General features: G+C 36.4%; 1 protein-coding gene across 4 annotated transcripts; it reads left to right on the top strand.

The window, feature by feature from the left end:
• Positions 1–6770: 6770 nt before the first annotated feature.
• Positions 6771–18753, top strand: LOC137818707 (pentatricopeptide repeat-containing protein At4g02750-like). 4 transcript variants are annotated; one of them, XR_011082127.1, is made up of 4 exons: positions 6771–9845; positions 9944–10037; positions 10918–11068; positions 18366–18504. XR_011082127.1 is itself a non-coding variant. In XM_068622278.1 (2 exons), the coding sequence occupies exon 1, from the start codon at positions 7593–7595 to the stop codon at positions 9837–9839; it is 2247 nt and encodes a 748-aa protein (XP_068478379.1). In that variant the 5' UTR covers positions 6771–7592; the 3' UTR covers positions 9840–9845; positions 10918–11284. The 4 variants fall into 4 exon arrangements, 1 of the variants encoding a protein (XP_068478379.1); XR_011082128.1 differs by lacking the exon at positions 9944–10037 and having other exon boundaries at positions 18366–18753; XR_011082126.1 differs by lacking the exon at positions 18366–18504 and having other exon boundaries at positions 10918–11284.
• The last annotated feature ends 1246 nt before the right edge of the window (positions 18754–19999 follow it).

Consider the following 19999-nt stretch of genomic DNA (forward strand, 5'->3'; position numbering starts at 1 on the left):
AGTCAAGTTTCCATTCAATTAAGCACCAAAGGAGAAATAAATTTCAGCACCAAATTAAAGGTCAAAGAACAAAAGCAAGAAACAATTTAATTGAATAAAACAGTACCACCAAAAGGAGTTAGATTATGACAACTAGAAAGAGGTCCAAGAAATATTAAGCAAGCAAATAAAAGGTACCAAAATAAAGGTAGGCACACAAAAGAATCCTAAGAATGGCACTAGAATTAGATGACCAAATAAAAAAAAACAGCACCACTGGAAAATGTTGTGGGCTAGAAACGTGTTTTTTCCCAATTTATGCTGAGCTGTGTTTTTAAGATATGATTCTGAAATTTGATATGCAAGATATTCAAGATCTTAGCAAAAATCTGGCTTTGGAATCACTCAAAACGCATGCACCAATTTGTTTTAATAAATTTTTCAATTTTGGTGTTCAGTTACGCCAGCTGTAGCGCCTCAGATTTGCACACTGATTTTAAAAGATTTATCATTTTTTTTCTGTTGATTCTTTTGGACTAATTCTTTTTTTGTCCTTTCTATAACACTTCAAACTTGCATATTACAGAGAATCAAAATTTTCCTATGAGTAAAAATATTTTTCTGGAACAAAACAGCCAGCACAGAAAATTTGAAACAGGGGATTCTGGAAACTGGAAACAAAAACAGCAAGATACCAAAATTTAAACACAATGGAATTGAGAAAAGGAATTTGTGTAAGATCTAAACACAAATAGGAACTCAAACTAAAATTAAAAAGGCACTAAAAGATCAAAGAACAGCAGATTCAAAGCAATTAAAGATACCCAAAATCAAGAAACAATTAAGCCAAATAAAGGACTACTAAGAATTGTTGACATTGTGGATGAACATGACTTGGCAAACCATATATGGATTCAGAAATTAAAGACTCAAAAGCATAATAAGAACCAAATTAAAAGTGCAATAAAGACTCAAAAGCCTAAAAGAAAACAACAACTCAAAGGTGTATGGAATCCTATCACAATTTGCACAAGAAATTGTTCAAGATCAATTGAACAAAAGTGCTTCGGTTGAATCTTCCAAATAGCACACCAAAACAAATTAAAATGCAAAAAAACAGCAAGACAATTATGGAAATAAGATGAACAACATGAAATAAAGAAGAACTAGAAATGAAAAGACCAAAAGCAACTCATCTTGAAGAACCCAAGCTCATGATACCAAATGATGGCAAATTTCATGAAGGTCTTCTTGAATCATGTAAGAAAATGGTGCGGAAGCTATGGAGGTGTGTGTGCAAGATCCTCCTAAGAGTGATGTTGATCTTGAAGGTGCATGATAGGTATGAACATAGGGAGGTTCGGCCAGCCCAAGGAAAGGTGAAGGATGTGAAGTTTAGAGCCTAGAGTTCTAGGGAGAAGCAAAGCTTGGCACAAAATGGCAGCATAACTTTACTCACAATAAACTTGAAAATACAAGGTGTAGGCCTTCCTATTTATAAGCTAAATGGCCGTGTAAACTAAGCTAATAGCTAATGAAATGAAAGCCAAATGAAATGCAAATCACCAAGCACATGTGCCATGTGCTCATGACCGGCCAAAACAAAAGATATTCTAGAATGTTCACTCAATTATGCTTTCTACACTACTCTAATTACTAAGCACCCCTAATGGGCCTCCATGTAACATGTACAAGGCTTTCTCTCTTCTATCTGTGGCTTCATTCAATTGGGCGTGAATGTGCTTAGCCATTGATCTTGTAATTGGGCCTAGACGGTCTAGGCCTCCCCCTAGACGCTCCATGTGTAGCCTCCCCTCTTCACGTCCTAGACGCTCCTTCCTTGAGTCTAGACGCTCATCATGGTCTAGCTTTGGGTCTTGGCTTTCATGGTGGGATGTGCTTGGCCCTCCTCCATCACTTAGTGTCTTCAATGCACCATCTAAATCTTACCTTATACTTTGGACACCCCGAAAATTGCCTCCCACCATTTTTGACAATTGTTGTTGTTCTCAAAATCATAAATTCCCCACAATCGCAACTAGGAGCAACTACTGTGGTCCTGCTCCCACCACCAAAGCTACAATTAGACTAGTTTTGCTCACCCATCCGATTACAGGTGCATGATGATGCAAATGTAGACCTATAGCCATACATTCTCACTCAAGGAAACATCAAACAAGAACGAATATGAGAATGAATCACAAAAGCCAACTCCTTCCTTCCAGCAACAAATCCACAAAACCGAACTCCACCACTGTTAGAATATATGGCTTTAAACAAGAGGGGGGGGGGGTGAATTGTTTATGAAAGATTTTCGCAAACTTTGAAGGTATAATGAAATTCAAAGTAGAATCACAGATATAGAAATCCAGAAAGCAATCAATTAAAATTGTTTAAGTTGATTTACAGAAAATCAACCGGTTGTTTTTGCGATTCAACCGGTTGTTTATATCAGCTGAATTGAAAACAACTTAAAAGCAGAATTTAGATGAGTTTAGGGTAAGATAAAAGCACACAAGCAATTTATACTGGTTCACTCTTATCCCTAGAGCTACATCCAGTCCCCAGAAACCACTGAGTATCTACTATGCAATCAAAATCCAGATTACAAACACACCACCAAAGAAGTGACCTTGAACACCTCAAGACACACACTTCCTTAGGCACACAAACACCACATAAATCAGAACAACCTCTGGTTCTGCACTTACACACCAGTATTTAGAAATACAATAGATTCAGAAAGGATTACACCTGATGAAGATCAAATGAAAAGATTACAACAATCCTATTCCACTTCTTTGAGAAAACCCAAAAAGCTTGAATGCAAATCTTGAAAATTCAAATTTGTTTTCTCACTTTCACAAATGTCTCAAAACTGTTATCAAACTTTAAGAGAATATAACAACCTCTTTAAATACTCCAAAAGCTGTTAAAAACATTTAAAGCAGGAGCCTATTCAGTTAGAAAACATTTAAAGCTGATTTGCAAACATAACAAAAATTCTGTTATGGATTTTCAAGAAACAATCAGTTGAATTCTTGAAACAACCGATTGAATTGGTTTGACAGCAAAGTCAACCAAGTCAAACAGTTTCAAACCCTTTTCAAAAACCTTTAAGTGATAAACAACTAATTGAAACGACAAAACAACAAGTTGTTTTTCCACTTCTTCATGAAACAATCTTTTTCAAAAAGGTTTTGATTCCAAACTGTTTTGGATTCAAACAAAGAGTGGATTACACATCATTCTACCCAAAACCCACCCACACAAGCAACAACTCCAGCCTTCCATCAAACACCATGGATTTGGAGACATCAAAGCTTCAAGATCATCCTTGATCAACAACCACAACCTCCAACACACCCCTTAGAATTGAACCACCTCCACAAACGACCCTCGTATCTGCTGATAGACCACCTTCCAAAAACGTTAACGAATGAGAGAAACCCTAACCCCCAAACTTTACTAATATCTGAAACCTCTCCACTTGCCACCTCACACAACACCCAATCTCACTTGTCTTTGAAATAATAGTCACATCAACAATTATCTCTGCCACATAAACAACACTTGACGTCGTTGCGAGGGACTTAACAGAAAGGACCAATTTGAATACTTTTTAAAAAATAAAGGGACGAAATTGAATTTTTTTAAAAACCACTAAACTAAATTGAATATTGACCAATGTAGGGACTAATTAGACCATTATACCTATAAATAAAATTAAAAAACATTTTTTTATAAAATAATAAAAAGAATTAATTATAATAAAAAAATAATGATGATAAAAACAATAACAATAAATTTATAAAATAATAATAAATAAAGTAAATTTATAAATTAATAATAAAATTATAGTTTGATATTTAGTTAATATTAACTTTTAATAATAAGAATAATTTATTCATTTTCTAAATATATCATTTTATAATTTTTTAAATATATTATATCAATCAAATTATATATAAACTTTAACAATTTTTTATTTATCTTAACTTTTCACTTTTTCTTAATCCAATCAAGCTCATTTTCTTATTTATTTTTTTTCGTCCTTCTAATTTTTTTTTTTAAAGATTGATAAATAAAGACCAGACTATGGGGCTAGTGTTTAGGGATTCATTAATTATTGGTTTTATGATTTCTGCATGTCAAGTCGTAATTAAAGGAGAACAATTCTGACTATTACATAAATATTTGTCAAAACAAAAGGATTCTTCAACTCATAATTTCCTTTATCATATGAAAATTTCACTTTACTCTTCTACTTTATATGAAAAAAGATATTTTAGAAATTTATAATTTGAAAATAATCTTTTTACATGAAAATATTTTTAAATTATACAACTAATTTTCGCAGAGATTGTACAATCCAAAAAAAATTTATCCTTTCAAGAGTCATTTACTTTTAGATTATACAATCTATAATTTTTTATTTTTATTTTCAAATTGTGTAACCCAAACATTATTTTTACACAATTTTTTTTTTAAATTATATAATTTGAAACTCATATTTTAACGTGTAATCCAAAAGATTCTTCTAAATTATATAATTTAGAATTTAAAAGTATCTTTCAATTGTATAATCCAAAATACTCTCTTTCTTGAGTATATTCTTAGCACAACATATATAAAGAGAATGGTTAGTGGCAAGGGCGGTGACGGGGCAGCAACTACGGCGGCACGGGATGGTGGAGGCAAGAAAGAAGTTTGATCTTTTAGCCACCTCTAGGGGTGCACATGACAACTATGGAGTGCAAAGAGAAAAGGCTCATATATAGTGGACCAACATATTTAGCCCACTAAGAAATATGAGTTTGATTTGGGGTCTGAATCAAAGGTCTTTCTTCTTGCACCTCTACATTTTTCTTGATACACCCCTACATTCTTCAAAAAATAAAATTACCTTTAGAAGTTTCCAGAATAGTGGTTCTTTCAGAATAAAAAATCTGGAAGATAAAAAATCATTCTGGAACATTTTTTATTTATTTCCAGATTGATAAATCCAGAATTCATAAAACATATTTAAAAAAAGATGTTCTAGAAATATTTCGGAAACCATAATCTGGAAGTTATTTTTTAAAGGGGGCAAAACAGTCTTCTCTGAAAATGATGGGGTGCAGGAATAAATTTGTAGAGGTGCTGGAAGAAGTTGCCCTGAATCAACTATGCTGCCAAAAGTGGTAGTGAAAACTGGAGGCAAAACATTCAAACAGGTAGCAAAATTATAGACAATTTTTCAGTGCTCTTTCATTCTTTTCTATAACCAATTTTGTGAGCCAAAAGGTGCTTAACTCACCTGCTTGTATCTGCCACAACTTAATACTTGTTAAAGATTATGTCTCCATTATTCAGTTGCTGGATAAAGTAGGAAATCAGAGGATCCTAGAATCTAGTTCACCTTTTTTTTTATCAGCAATGATCTAGTTCTCCTTCTTAAAAGTACAATCACTGCTCTATCAATTAGAAATTCCTTTAATTGGTCAATAGTTCAATTCAATTACTATAGAGTGAGAACTCAGGATCCTGGAATCTGGTTTACCATCTGAAAGCTTTTATCCCGGTAAGATGCAATTGTGAAGTACATACCATGCTACCAATAGCTATAAATATGGTTAATCTCAACACCCTTTCTAAGACTCAATATTTCATCAATAGAAGACTTATAACATGGTTTTGCATTTGAATAGTTAATCAACCTATCACATATTATGTAGTATAATGAGAATGGTTGATTGACTTAGATCATAAGGTTTAGATTCCACAGGTGGACCTTAACATACAAGTATGAGAACAAATCCATGTTGAAAATTCTGTCTGCAATCAAGATATTTCTATGTTATCTATAGAATTGTAGTTCTACTTGAGTTATAGAATGACCATCTGGATACTGTTTTCCTTCTGGCTCATAGGAGGGAATGAATCATACTGATTCTAAATGGAAAAGGAAATAAAGAATGGGGAAGTTAATGGAAAGTGAAGTTATTTAGATTTAGAGAAAAAGTAAGTGAAAATGAATAAAAAGTTTGTACTAAGTTAGAAACTCCACTTCAGAATATTGTGTGCTTGTTGAATTGAAGGTAATTTAATATCGTGAAAAACTCAGAAACAAAATCTTAGATGAAGTGCAGAATCAGAATACACACATTAATCACTAGTGAACTCATAAGGCTAAATCAATTCCTCAAACACCTTATACACACAACATTACACACCGACTCTTCCTTATATGTAACAATTGGGCAACATTATACTAACCAACATTCCTTCTTAACAGCAAATCCAAATTTAACAGATCTATCTATTAAAAACAGTAACATAAACACTCACTTTCATCCTAATAAAGACATATCTCATCTCCTCAATGACTGTGTTTCATTTCACTGTCTAACCAGAAAACTATTTGATCATGTACAACATAATTCACAACTATTTGAGTTTAGTCCTTGTCCTAAGTTAAAGATTTTCCTTGTCTAAATAGAAAAAAAATAATAATATAAAAGTGAATTAAACTTCTCCATGATGCAAAAGCTAAAATCAACATCAACTCTTAGAGAAGCTAAATGAAGAGAGTTCCTACAGATTAGCACATGCATAAACTATTTCAAGCTTGTGAAAATAGATATTTTTTTTATAATTCCCTTCTCGTAGAAGTTCTTGCTAAAGAGATTATCCAAACAACATCTTAACAAAGTTGGATGACAAACTTAAACAATGTTTTACTACTTAAATGACTAGTCAACATAATTTGTAATATTTAAGCACAAAACTGGTAGTACCTGAACGCCCGTTCCCCGTACTTCCAAGCCTCACGCCAGAAAACCGAGGGCAACTCAACAACGAACGAATTGGGTGGAAAAAAACTTGGGTAAAAACCAAGATGGGATTTGCGCTGTGAGTTTCAAAGAATGCTCCTTAGGGGTACAATGAGCAACAAAAGTGGAATCAGAGATAGAGGGTATGGGTGGGTCAACAATGTAGGCCTCGGTCCGGTCCCTGAGGAACCAAGTGGAAAAGCTGGTGGCTTTCCAGGCGGAGAGGGCGAGGGAATCGAAGAGGAGAACTGGGAAACGGCGGATTGGGAAATGGGGTGGGGAGAGGGGAAAAAAAGGAAGAGGGAGTGGTAAAGTGGTGGTTGAGGTGGTGATTGATGTGGTGGTTGTGGGTGGATGGTAGGAGTTGAGCTGGTTGACCACGGGCGAAATGGTTGAAGGGCTCTTTCTTTTTTACGTCCTATAAATTCTTCCTCCGCCTCATTTGAGAAAATTTTAGATTCAGTAATTCAGAAAATTTCAGATTGAGTGATTCAGAAAGTTTGAATCTGAAAGTTTAAATTATGGGTGTTAGGTTTTAAATTGTACAACTGAAGAAGCAGGAGTTGCACTGATGCAGAGGATGAGTAGGAGAGAATGGTGGTGGTGTCCAACACCAATTGCGATGATTCCATCTTCGAAGAGAGATCTTTGGATGATGCCATCGCTTAGATGGCCAACGTGGACAACTCCGTGCTTACCCTAGGCATTTAACGTTGTTCTTGGATTGACTTAGGACGTGGATTTGGATTTTGATCTCCTCGCTGTCGGCGACAACCTTGTAAGACACCGTCTGCTACGATGAAACTTAAGCATGGAATTAGATCGATAGGTAGAGCGGCAAATCATGTTATTAGCCATAATCTGCAGATTATTCATCTTGGGAAACTGGGAAGAGTTGAAGACGCCTTCAGAATCTTCTCTAACATGACCCACAAAAATCTTGTAACATACAATTCCATGATATCCATGTTAGCCAAAAATGCTAGAATCAGTCATGCTAGACAATTGTTTGATAAAATGTCCCCCAAAAACCTTGTTTCTTGGAACTCCATGATTGCTGGATATCTTCACAACACCATGGTTGAAGAAGCCAGTGAGTTGTTTGATGCAATGCCTGAAAGAGACAGTTTTTCATGGGCTTTGATGATAACTTGCTATACACGTAGCGGGAAGCTTGATAAGGCTAGAGAATTGCTTGAGTTGGTTCCTGATAAGCTGGACACTGCATGTTGGAATGCAATGATAGCTGGTTATGCAAAGAAGGGCAAGTTCAATGATGCTGAGAAAGTGTTTGACCAGATGCCGGCAAAGGATTTGGTTTCTTACAACTCAATGTTGGCTGGGTATACACAAAATGGGAAAATGCTTTTAGCATTGCGATTTTTTGAGAAAATGGCGAAGAGGAATGTGGTCTCGTGGAATTTGATGGTGGCTGGATATGTTAACAGTGGTGACCTTAGTTCTGCGAGGCAATTGTTTGAAAATATTCCAAATCCTAATGTTGTCTCCTGGGTTACAATGCTGTGTGGCTTTGCACGATACGGAAAGATTATAGAGGCTAGAAGACTTTTTGACAGGATTCCCAGAAAGAATGTGGTTTCCTGGAATGCAATGATTGCAACCTATGTCCAGGAGTTACAAATAGATGAAGCTGATAAGCTGTTCAAGAAAATGCCACATAAAGATAGTGTCTCATGGACTACAATAATTAATGGGTACATTCGAGTTGGTAAGCTTGATGAAGCACGTGAAGTTTACAATCAGATGCCTTGCAAAGACATTGCAGCAAAAACGGCTTTGATGTATGGATTAATACGAAATGGAAATATAGATGAGGCTAATAAAATGTTTAGTCAAATTCATGCACCTGATGTTATTTGTTGGAACATGATGATTGCAGGCTATTCCCAGAGTGGAAGAATGGATGAAGCTCTCAATTTATTTAGACAAATGCCGGTAAAGAATGTTGTTTCATGGAATACTATGATTTCTGGATATGCTCAGGCAGGACATATGGATAGAGCAACAAAGATCTTTCAGGCCATGAGGGAAAAGAATTTAGTTTCCTGGAATTCTCTTATTGCTGGTTTCCTACAAAATAATCTTTACTCGGATTCTCTTAAGAGTTTGGTTATGATGGGCCAGTTGGGAAATAAACCCGATCAATCAACTTTAGCATGTGGCTTAAGTGCATGTGCTAACCTTGCTGCTTTGCAAGTAGGCAAGCAACTTCACGAATACATTCTGAAGAGCGGTTATATGAATGATTTATTTGTCAACAATGCCCTGATCACTATGTATGCTAAAAGTGGAAGGGTACAAAATGCTGAACAAGTGTTCAGAGACATTGAATGTGTTGATCTTATTTCCTGGAATTCCTTAATTTCGGGTTATGCTTTGAATGGATACGCAAATAAGGCATTCGAAGCCTTTGGTCGGATGTTATCAGATAGAGTGGTTCCAGACGAGGTTACTTTTATTGGGATGTTGTCAGCGTGTAGTCATGTTGGTTTAGCGACTGAGGGTTTGGATATTTTTAAACGTATGATTGAAGATTTTGCCATTGAACCATTGGCTGAACACTACAGCTGCCTTGTTGACTTGTTTGGCCGGGTGGGTAGGCTAGAGGAAGCCTTCAATATTGTGAGGGAGATGAAGGTGCAAGCAAATGCTGGATTATGGGGTTCATTACTTGGGGCTTGTCGTGTACACAAAAACCTTGAACTTGGCATATTTGCCGCCCGGAGACTTTTTGAACTCGAACCTGATAATGCCTCCAATTACATTACCCTGTCAAACATGCATGCTGAGGCTGGCAGATGGAAAGAGGTTGAAAGACTAAGGATGCTGATGAGGGACAAAAGTGCTAGAAAGCAACCTGGTTGCAGCTGGATTGAAGTTCAAAACCAGATACAACATTTTCTGTCACATGATCTGGCGAAGCTGAGACATGAAAATATTCAGATTATATTAAATACTTTAGCTGCACACATGAGGGATAAATGTAACATATCTGACATGGAGTCAGCCTATGACATTTTATGACTGGAGGTATTCAAAACTTGGTCACAACTTCATATGTTTTGAACTACATTGAAAAAATAAAGTGAATTTCTATTGCATTGCTAACTACTGGGAATAATCGCCAGATAACTGCTTTTATTGGAGGTCTTGATCTATGTGATAGTTGCTATGACACACCCGAGCATCATCTGTTTTGTGATCTTGACACTGTATTTTCTGGTGATTTTCACAATCCTACATTTCCTATAAGTTTCAGCGCGATGGCCATTTAATTTGTTAAGTGTTTCACTTGTTCTTTCATTTTATTCGGAATCAGTGCAGACCTGTTTTTTACTATTTTCAACAGAACATAGTTTGGTTATATTATTCATTGTGTCTGGATTGAACCCATGGCGGGAATGAAAATTGTTGTGGACACTCTATATTAATCCTGATTTTCCGTTAAGTACACAGTAGCTTCTGACTGGAAATTGTATTATATAATATCATTGACAATGCCTTAGCGAAACCCCCATGTTACAGGGTTGAATTAGATAACATTAGATTCTGTGTAAGACTCTGTTTAGAGACTCTGATGTGTTTTTTTGGTCACCAAGTATATTGAAATTTCACCACAGAATTTGTATTTTATAATATTGCCCATAAGCACCTATAGTGTGGAATTAGAAGAGCTACACCATTCCTATATTTCGGGTTTATTACCTCGACTTAATGTCACTTTCCAAATCCCTATGATTCATGTTTCTTTTCTTTCGGAGGGAGGTGTTTACATCTCAAATGAAGGTTGGGAATATATATATATATATATATATATATATATATATATATATCCAAATTTTATCTTGAGCTATTTTTCATTTCCTCTGCTGCACTTTTTCTACTAAAACCCTCACTAATGAGCCTATGAAATACTTGTTTGTTTTTCTCTGTGGTTGTATCTTATCAAAATCAACCATTTATTTTCATTAAAGCCGCACTTTACTCTCTAATGTGTGCCCTCCCTGTTAAAGGATCTTTCTAAAGCTTAGTGCTTCAAAAGATCATAAATGTAACAAAAAAAGAAAATATTTATTCTCAGTTCTACGTTTTTGGTATACAGGGCCAAACGATGCAAGCAATGTATAGTTCAGTTGCTAGAGAATTAAAGACAACGCAACTTACTGATGAGCACCCACAAGATTACCTCAACTTTTATTCCCTTAGTAATCGGGAAGACTTCAATGAAGAAAGTTCAAGCACCTGGTGCACAGGTGATTTTCTAAAATAATATTATATCCATCTTGTTTATATCTTCAGCACACCGTAATTCTTTTCTTTTAAGCTTCTTTAAAATGTAGTTTATTAGCATATCAGACCATACAAAGTTGCTTTATATTCTAGATCGTTATCTGCCACTGTCTATGATGAAATTTTCTTTACATAGACAACAATAGTAATCTCTTGCCAGTAATATCACTTCACTCACAAAAAGATGTGTTTTAAATTATTGTTTCTTTGCCGTAAGCTTTGTAGTATAGTAAAAATTGTTGGTTATTATGTTTCATCCATCATGACTTATATCGGCAGCATCTTCGAAGTCATTGTTGAATTTTATTTGTCAATTGTAATATAGAACATTGTGGTATAAGGCTTTGGCCATTTTTCGACTAAACATTACACTATAATCTTCTAGTTTATCCCTTTACAAGATTCTTGGACTCTAAATGAAAATAGCAAGCGATATGCATTTGTTTGGAGTTCACCCAGGCTCCATTTACAGTTCTTCACTTGAATCTGCTCATAGATAAAAAGCCATTAGCTTTTGCTTTCACTATGCTTATATGATATGATAGCCTTGACATATGAATCAATATATGCCAGTGATAGAAATGCTGAGGTACAACTGGGCCAGGAATATGGTCCTAAGCCCAAGATTTGGAGAGTGTATGAGAGGAAGAATAAGAGAGGGGTTAAGAGGAATGACGTGGCCCTGAATCAGGCTTGATATGTATGGAGGATATAAGGGGTATAAGCATTAGTAATATATATAGGTGGTTTGAGGAGAGAGAGAGTATCGAGGATTCTGTTAGAAGTGGATTCACTATAAACGTGAATTGTAGAGGCCCTGTGGCTCTGGATTGGTAGCTTGCTACCAATTACTGTTAGATTGTTATTTCCTTATTTTTCCTGCTGAGATACACGGTATTAGTTACCTGATTCAGGAATCCTAAAGGAGATATCCATTTTCTTGCTGATTGTCTCTGTTATTTGATCTGCATTCCATTAAATTGGTCCGACCTGCCGGATCAAGACCCAGCCCGGAGAAGACCGTCGATGCCAAGGAAGCCACCTACGCCTAAGATGGGTGATCGGATTGACGCTTTGGAGACCCAAGTGGGACATGTTACCTCCACGCTCGACGCATTGGTTCGACAGATGCAGCTCCAGTCCGAATAGATGCAGCAGCAGAGTCTAGTTCTCGCGAAACTAAGCAAACTGAAGGAGGGAAATAGAGAAGGAGAGGCATCGAGTGGAAACTCGGGTGGTGATTCGCCTTCGAGTGAGTCTCGACTCGCCGGGAAGAAGGTGAAGCTTCCACTGTTTGATGGCGAAGATCCAGTGGCTTGGATAACTCGTGCGGAAATATATTTCGATGTCCAGAACACACCGGAGGATATGCGGGTGAAGCTTTCACGTTTGAGCATGGAAGGTCCCACGATCCATTGGTTCAATTTACTGATGGAGACGGAAGATCAGCTATCATGGGAAAAACTCAAAAGGGCATTGATCGCACGTTACGGTGGCCGGAGATTGGAAAACCCGTTTGAAGAATTATCCACGCTCCGTCAAACTGGAAGAGTTGAAGAGTTTGTTGAAGCATTTGAATTGTTTTCCTCGCAGGTGGGTCGATTGCCGAAGGAGCAATACTTAGGATACTTCATGAGTGGGTTGAAACCTCCGATCCGACGAAGGGTGAGAACTCTGAATCCTTCTAATCGGATGCAGATGATGAGGATGGCTAAGGATGTTGAGGAGGAGATTAAGGAAGACGAGGCCGAGGGTGAAAAAGCTGTGGGGAAAAGGTTTGTGGGCCGAAGAGAAGAAAGTGGGCTTAAGTTCAGTAGTGGGTTTAACCCGACCCAGAAGGACATGAATAGACCCGGAAACTTAAGTTGGCCCAACCCGGCAAAAACAGGGAGCTCTTTTGGGTCGAACGCGAACCCAACTTCATCGCTGAGCTCGACGGGACGGAAGAGCGACGGCGACCGCCGCGGTAGAGCTTCGGAACGGTGGCGGGGAGTGCGAAGTGAGGAGATGGAGGAACGGCGAGCAAAGGGGCTTTGTTTTAAGTGCGGTGGTAAGTATCACCCAACCTTGCACAAATGTCCTGAACGCTCCCTACGTGTGTTGATATTGGGGGAAGGAGAAACAGTGAATGAAGACGGAGAAATAGTAGCGTTGGAGGTAGAAGATGCCGAGGAGGAGGAAGAACCAGAGGCGGAGTGCAAAATTATTGGGGTTCTGGGAAAGATGGGAGAATATAATACCATGAAGTTGGAGGCACAATTAGCTGATGTGGTTGTGGAGGTGTTGGTCGATAGTGGAGCTAGCCACAATTTTATTTCACCTGAATTGACCTCCGCATTGGGACTACCAGTAAGCCCTACTACTGTTAAGAGAATCAAGCTTGGGGATGGCCATCGGGTTATGTCCGAAGGCACGTGTAAAGGAATTAAGCTTTTTCTGGGGTCTAGGCTCTTTGTAATAGATGCTCTGGTGTTGGAATTAGGAGGGTTAGATGTGGTTCTCGGTATATCATGGTTGAGCACATTGGGGAAAGTGGTAATGGACTGGAAAAATTTATCTATGCAGTTTTGGCATAATGGGGAGCTGGTAACATTACAGGGTCAAGGAAAAGGACAGGTTCGACATGGCTGTCTCAATTCCTTCTTGACAGGCCAAGAGCGGGGTGGAATGGTGAAGGGTGGTGGACTCAATTGGAAGAGAAGCAGCATGCAATGGAATTGGGTCAAAACAGTGTGCGGGAAGTATTGGAGCGGTTTCCTGCAGTGTTTACAGACAAGTTAACACTACCTCCAGTAAGAGATCAGGTGCATAGAATCAATTTGTTACCTAATTGTGGTCCAGTCAATGTGCGGCCATACAAATACCCTCACCACCAAAAATCTGAAATTGAGAGACAAGTAGCAGAGCTGTTGCAGGCAGGGGTTGTTCAGCCCAGTATGAGCGCTTTCTCTAGCCCAGTCATTTTGGTCAAGAAGAAGGATCAAACATGGCGGATGTGTGTGGATTATAGAGCTCTCAATAAAGTAACTATCCCGGATAAATACCCTATACCCATTGTGGATGAATTGTTGGATGAATTACATGGGTCAACAATTTTTTCGAAGATTGATTTAAAATCAGGGTATCATCAGATACGTGTGCATGAGAATGATGTGCACAAAACTGCGTTTAGGACTCACAATGGTCATTACGAATATCTTGTGATGCCTTTCGGATTGATGAACGCACCAGCCACTTTTCAGGCCACAATGAACGACATTTTTAGGCCATTTCTTAGAAAGTTTGTGTTGGTATTTTTCGATGACATATTGGTGTACAACAAGGATGAAAAGGAGCACATACAACAACTTCAACAAGTGCTACAGGTGTTAGTGGATCAGTGTTTTGTTGCTAACATGGCTAAATGTAAATTTGGATGTTTGCAAGTAGATTACTTGGGTCATATAATTTCTGGTGCAGGGGTTTCTGTGAATCCAGAAAAGGTTAGATGCATCTTGGAGTGGCCTGAACCTAAGAATGTTAAAGGAGTGCGTGGGTTTTTGGGTTTGACTGGATACTACAGGAAGTTCGTCAAGGATTATGGCAAGATTGCCAAACCTCTGACCGAATTGACAAAGAAAGATGGTTTCAATTGGGGTATGGCTGCTAAGGAAGCTTTTGAGAGGTTAAAGAAAATTATGACAACATCTCCTGTTCTTTTGCTGCCTAATTTCTCTGTGCCCTTTGAAATTGAATGCGATGCTGCAGGGAGAGGAGTAGGTGCTGTGTTGATGCAAAACAGACAACCAATTGCTTATTTTAGCAAAGCTTTGTCTGACAACAACTTGATGAAAACTGCTTATGAAAAGGAGTTGATGGCTTTAGTCCTTGCCATTCAACATTGGAGGCATTATTTATTGGGCAAGGAGTTTGTTGTGTACACTGATCATAGGAGTTTGAAGCATTTTTTACAGCAGCGGATTTCCTCTCCTGACCAACAGTGCTGGTTGGCAAAGTTGTTAGGCTATCAATTTGAAGTGCGTTATAAACCGGGTTTCGAAAACAAAGCTGCTGATGCCTTGTCTCGTTGCTATGATGAGGGTGCATTTTCTGCACTGGTGCACACTCCTATATGGTTAGGGAGTAATAAGCTACTACAAGAAGTGAGGAATGATGAATCTGTTCAGAAGGTAATGGCGGAGGTGATAAAAGATCCTATGGCTAAACCGGGTTATAGTGTGCAGCAAGGGGTTTTATTGTACCAGGGCCGTTTGGTATTGGGTGCTAAATCTCCCTCTATTCCTTCATTGTTGAAAGAATTTCATGAAACTCCTATGGGCGGCCATTCTGGATTTTTGAGGACTTATAGGCGTATTGCAGAGAATCTTTACTGGGTGGGAATGCAGAAATCCATCCGGGATTATGTACGAGCATGTGATGTGTGCCAAAGACAGAAATATGATGCAACTACTCCAGGGGGTTTTTTACAACCTCTACCTATTCCCAATGCTGTATGGGAGGATATTTCCATGGACTTTGTGACTGGCTTGCCTAAATCCAGAGGTTTTGAAGCGGTTTTTGTGGTGGTAGACAGACTATCCAAGTATAGTCATTTTATCTTATTGAAGCATCCTTATACTGCCAAGTCTGTGGCAGAAGTCTTTGTTAAGGAGGTGGTGCGACTTCATGGAATTCCTAGTTCCATTGTAAGTGATAGAGATCCCTTGTTTGTGAGCCATTTCTGGAGGGAATTGTTCAAATTGCAGGGTACGACACTCAAAATGAGCTCCGCCTATCATCCCGAAACAGATGGGCAAACCGAGGTTATCAATAGGTGTCTTGAAAGCTATCTTCGGTGTTTTGCGGCTGATCAACCCAAGACTTGGGCCTATTGGGTGCCATGGGCTGAATATTAGTACAACACTACTTATCATGTGTCTATAGGTAAGTCCCCTTTTGAAGTTGTGTACGGGAGACAACCTCCTAAATTGCTGCGATACTTGAGCAATGAAACAAAGGTAGCTGCAGTTGCTTTGGAGTTAAAAGACAGAGATGAGGCTTTGGATCAACTTAAGAAGCACTTGTTCAAAGCCCAGCAGCAAATGACAGTGTATGCCAATAAGAAGAGGAGGGATTTGCAGTTCGAGATTGGTGAATGGGTGTTTTTAAAATTGAGGCCCCATAGGCAACAATCAGTTGTCCGAAGGATAAATTAGAAACTTGCAGCACGTTTTTATGGTCCTTTCAAGATCATTGAGAAGGTTGGAGAAGTTGCTTATAAGCTTCAACTACCTGACTACTCCAAAATTCATCCTGTTTTTCACATATCCTTATTAAAGAAGGCAGTTGGGAACTACCATATCCTGGGAGAATTGCCTAAAGAATTAGAGGTTGTTGCTGAAGAAGAGATATATCCAGTAAAGGTTTTGGGCTTCAGAGTAACAGTTCAGGAAGGAGTTTCCATTCCTCAAAGTTTGATCCAATGGAAGAATAAATTTATTGATGATGTCACATGGGAGGACAATGCTGTGTTGAGGGGTCAATTTCCAGAATTTAACCTTGAGGACAAGGTCATTTCTGATGCGGGTGGCATTGATAGAAATGCTGAGGTACAACTGGGCCAGGAATATGGTCCTAAGCCCAAGATTTGGAGAGTGTATGAGAGGAAGAATAAGAGAGGGGTTAAGAGGAATGACGTGGCCCTGAATCAGGCTTGATATGTATGGAGGATATAAGGGGTATAAGCATTAGTAATATATATAGGTGGTTAGAGGAGAGAGAGAGTATCGAGGATTCTGTTAGAAGTGGATTCACTGTAAACGTGAATTGTAGAGGCCCTGTGGCTCTGGATTGGTAGCTTGCTACCAATTACTGTTAGATTGTTATTTCCTTATTTTTCCTGCTGAGATACACGGTATTAGTTACCTGATTCAGGAATCCTAAAGGAGATATCCATTTTCTTGCTGATTGTCTCTGTTATTTGATCTGCATTCCATTAGCCAGTCTTGTAATGGGCTTGGCTACTAATATACAACAATACTTATATTCTATGATCAAATAGTGTAAAAGTTGTTGCTGAAATCCCTGTTTTCCCAGTTGTACACTGTTCTAATTACGGTAAGGAAGAGTGTTTTTATTCCATTTTGATAGTAGAGACTGAGGCTTGTTATATATCTCTCATATCTCAACTTTTGTGTTGGTCAAACTAACTTATAAGTTTCTCAAATAAACTAATAATTGATTTATTAGTTTACTAAATATACTCCAATTATGAGGAATGAATTGATAAAGATATGATAATTCTTTTAACAATAAAACGATAAATAACATCATTTTTATTATATTATTTAGAAAATGTTATTATAAAAATATAAACAGAGCTAGTCTACTATTAATATTTATGTTACTGAATATTGGCGGAGTCTACTTAATTGTATGAGAATAGGTGGAGTTATAAAAAATAGTAAAAAACAATTAAATATATTATTTTTATGATAATAAGACTTGGTGATGTTTATTTATATATAGTAGCACATTGTTGTTAGAATTGTTGGTATAAAAACTAAAGCTGTTAATAGTAATGGAAATTTTATTATTTTCCACATGGAGTTAGGGAAAATGTCCATTTTCACATCAGGTTTGTTTGAATAAACTTATCCTTAAACACTTTTAAAAGAGAAAAATATAAAAGAAAAAATAAGATTGATGTTAAAAATAAAAATGTAGAAAAACTACGTAAAATAAATTATACAAAACTAGCTTTCCATAAACTAGTTTTAATTTATAGAGAAGTAAACATTAGAAAGTTATTTATGTTTAGAACTAAATACTAATATAACGCATTTTAAGTAAATTAAAGATTAAAATAAGCAATTTAAGACATTAAAGAGATGAACCTAACATTAAATAAATAAATCATTCGTTTAATAATTTATTTTGATGTGGGAAGGAGGTTTATGATACAACAAATCACAATCTATGTTTGTACTTATCTATGTCACATCATAAGTACACTTAACATTGTTAGTCCAAAGTTAACAACAAAGGACCAACTTAAATGCATTTTAAAAAAAATTTAGGACTAGATTGAATTTTTTTAATAACTATTGTAGTAAATTGAATATTGACTCTAAATGTAGGGATAAAAAAGTAATTATACCTAAAAATTAACACAAAACACAACTCCATGGATTTTTTTTCTCTCTCTCAACTTTTCTACTCTTTTATTTTAGTTCGTTTCTATTTACTCTAAATATCTCTTATTCTTTTTTTTTTACTTAGGATTTGGTCATCGATATTAAAATGGTCAGTTGATAAAAGTGATTATCTCAACTGTTATGTTTGGACAACTTACTCTAGGTCATCAGATTTTGGGGTGGTTTTCCTGCTTGAACTAGAATTTTCATTGGAATAAATAATTTAAGGTAAGGAAAGTTAACTTCAATAGTATCCTAGACTAGAAGATCTGGATGTGAAGAGGACGTGATTCCAAGTTAAAAAATTTCTTGCACGAATGTTATTTGATGAAATAGTTTGATTATATGTTATTAGATTTTGGTAATTTGGTAATTAAGTGTTTTTTGTTGTTGAAAAGCTTCTTGAATATTATGTGATTGAATGGTATGAATTGTATCTGAATAATGAAAATTGTATGAAATTGATGTCATACACTTATGATAATGTATGAGTTGTTGCTTGATGGCACATTAAGTATGAAAAACTTATGTTTAACAAATATCATATAACTTCACTTTAGTAAGTAACGTATATGGTGAGAAGCTGCTAAGGGAGGGAATTCATACACGCTTATAGTCACTGTAGTCACAAGATATTGAATGTTTGAACTTACCTTATTCTTAATATATTGTATTATAGTGTAGTAGGTAGGACATAAGTAAATAACGCTTATCTTATCACATTATTTATGAGTTTATCTTTCTACAATAATGATTTTATACAAGAAATATCTCATTCTCTCACTATAATAAAATGTTTCATTGTCAATTTAATAAACTTCTCTCTCAAAAATAAATTATTTTAATCCTTCATTTAATAAATTTATTTCTCTAAATTAAATGTTTTAACTCTTCCTTTTCTCACTATCACATTCAATTTAGTATAAATACATTCCTCGCCTTCTACTACCTCTCATGCTCCATTAGAATAACTTTCTCTCATCCCAAATTTTCTCCAACCTATGTAACATATTCCTCTTTCTTCTAACCTCCAACTACAACCTCTCTCTTTGCAATTTCTCTCAATATTTAGAACAAAACTTTTGCAAATTAAAGTCTTCATTTTTCTTATTTAGATATTGTAGAAGACAATTTTTTGGTTTATTATCATGTTCTTTTTTCTTTCCAAGATTTTTAGCCTTTCTCCAGATAAGGTTTATGTTTCATTTTATTCTCGAAATAAGTATTCTTCTCGCAAGAGTCTTCCCCTCCCTTTCATGGTCCTCTTGAAAAAGTTCATAGCTTTAAAAAATAATTTTTTTTATTCTCCAAATTTTAGACTTCACATAAATTTCTCAACTTTGGTAGAAAATATGCATTGAGTGGGGTGATTTCATGAACAAATTAGGAATGCACTGAATTATGCTATTATATTCCTTTTCACCCCTCAAACAAATTTTTACAGGTTTTTTATTTTTCATATTTACTCAGTACTAGTTTTTCATTTGTATATATATGTGTTTTGGTTTCTGCTATGGTCTCTCGCATCATTTTCTTCTTATTATTATATCAAGAAACAAGAAATCGAAAATTTGATCACCTTATACAGAATCACAACCTTTTGGTTAAAACTAGTATCATGTTAATCTACAAATTAAATAGATTAAGTTTGATTAGAAAAGATAAAACATGATTAATGGATTATTTGGTCTATGCTAATATTTACACAACATAAAACTC

This window comes from Phaseolus vulgaris, chromosome 10 (genome assembly GCF_000499845.2).
Source record: "Phaseolus vulgaris cultivar G19833 chromosome 10, P. vulgaris v2.0, whole genome shotgun sequence".
NCBI lineage: Eukaryota > Viridiplantae > Streptophyta > Magnoliopsida > Fabales > Fabaceae > Phaseolus > Phaseolus vulgaris.

What these genes read in the sequence shown, in the direction of transcription:
- LOC137818707 (XM_068622278.1), top strand. Translation starts at nt 7,593, where the DNA reads ATGAAACTTAAGCATGGAATTAGATCGATAGGTAGAGCGGCAAATCAT.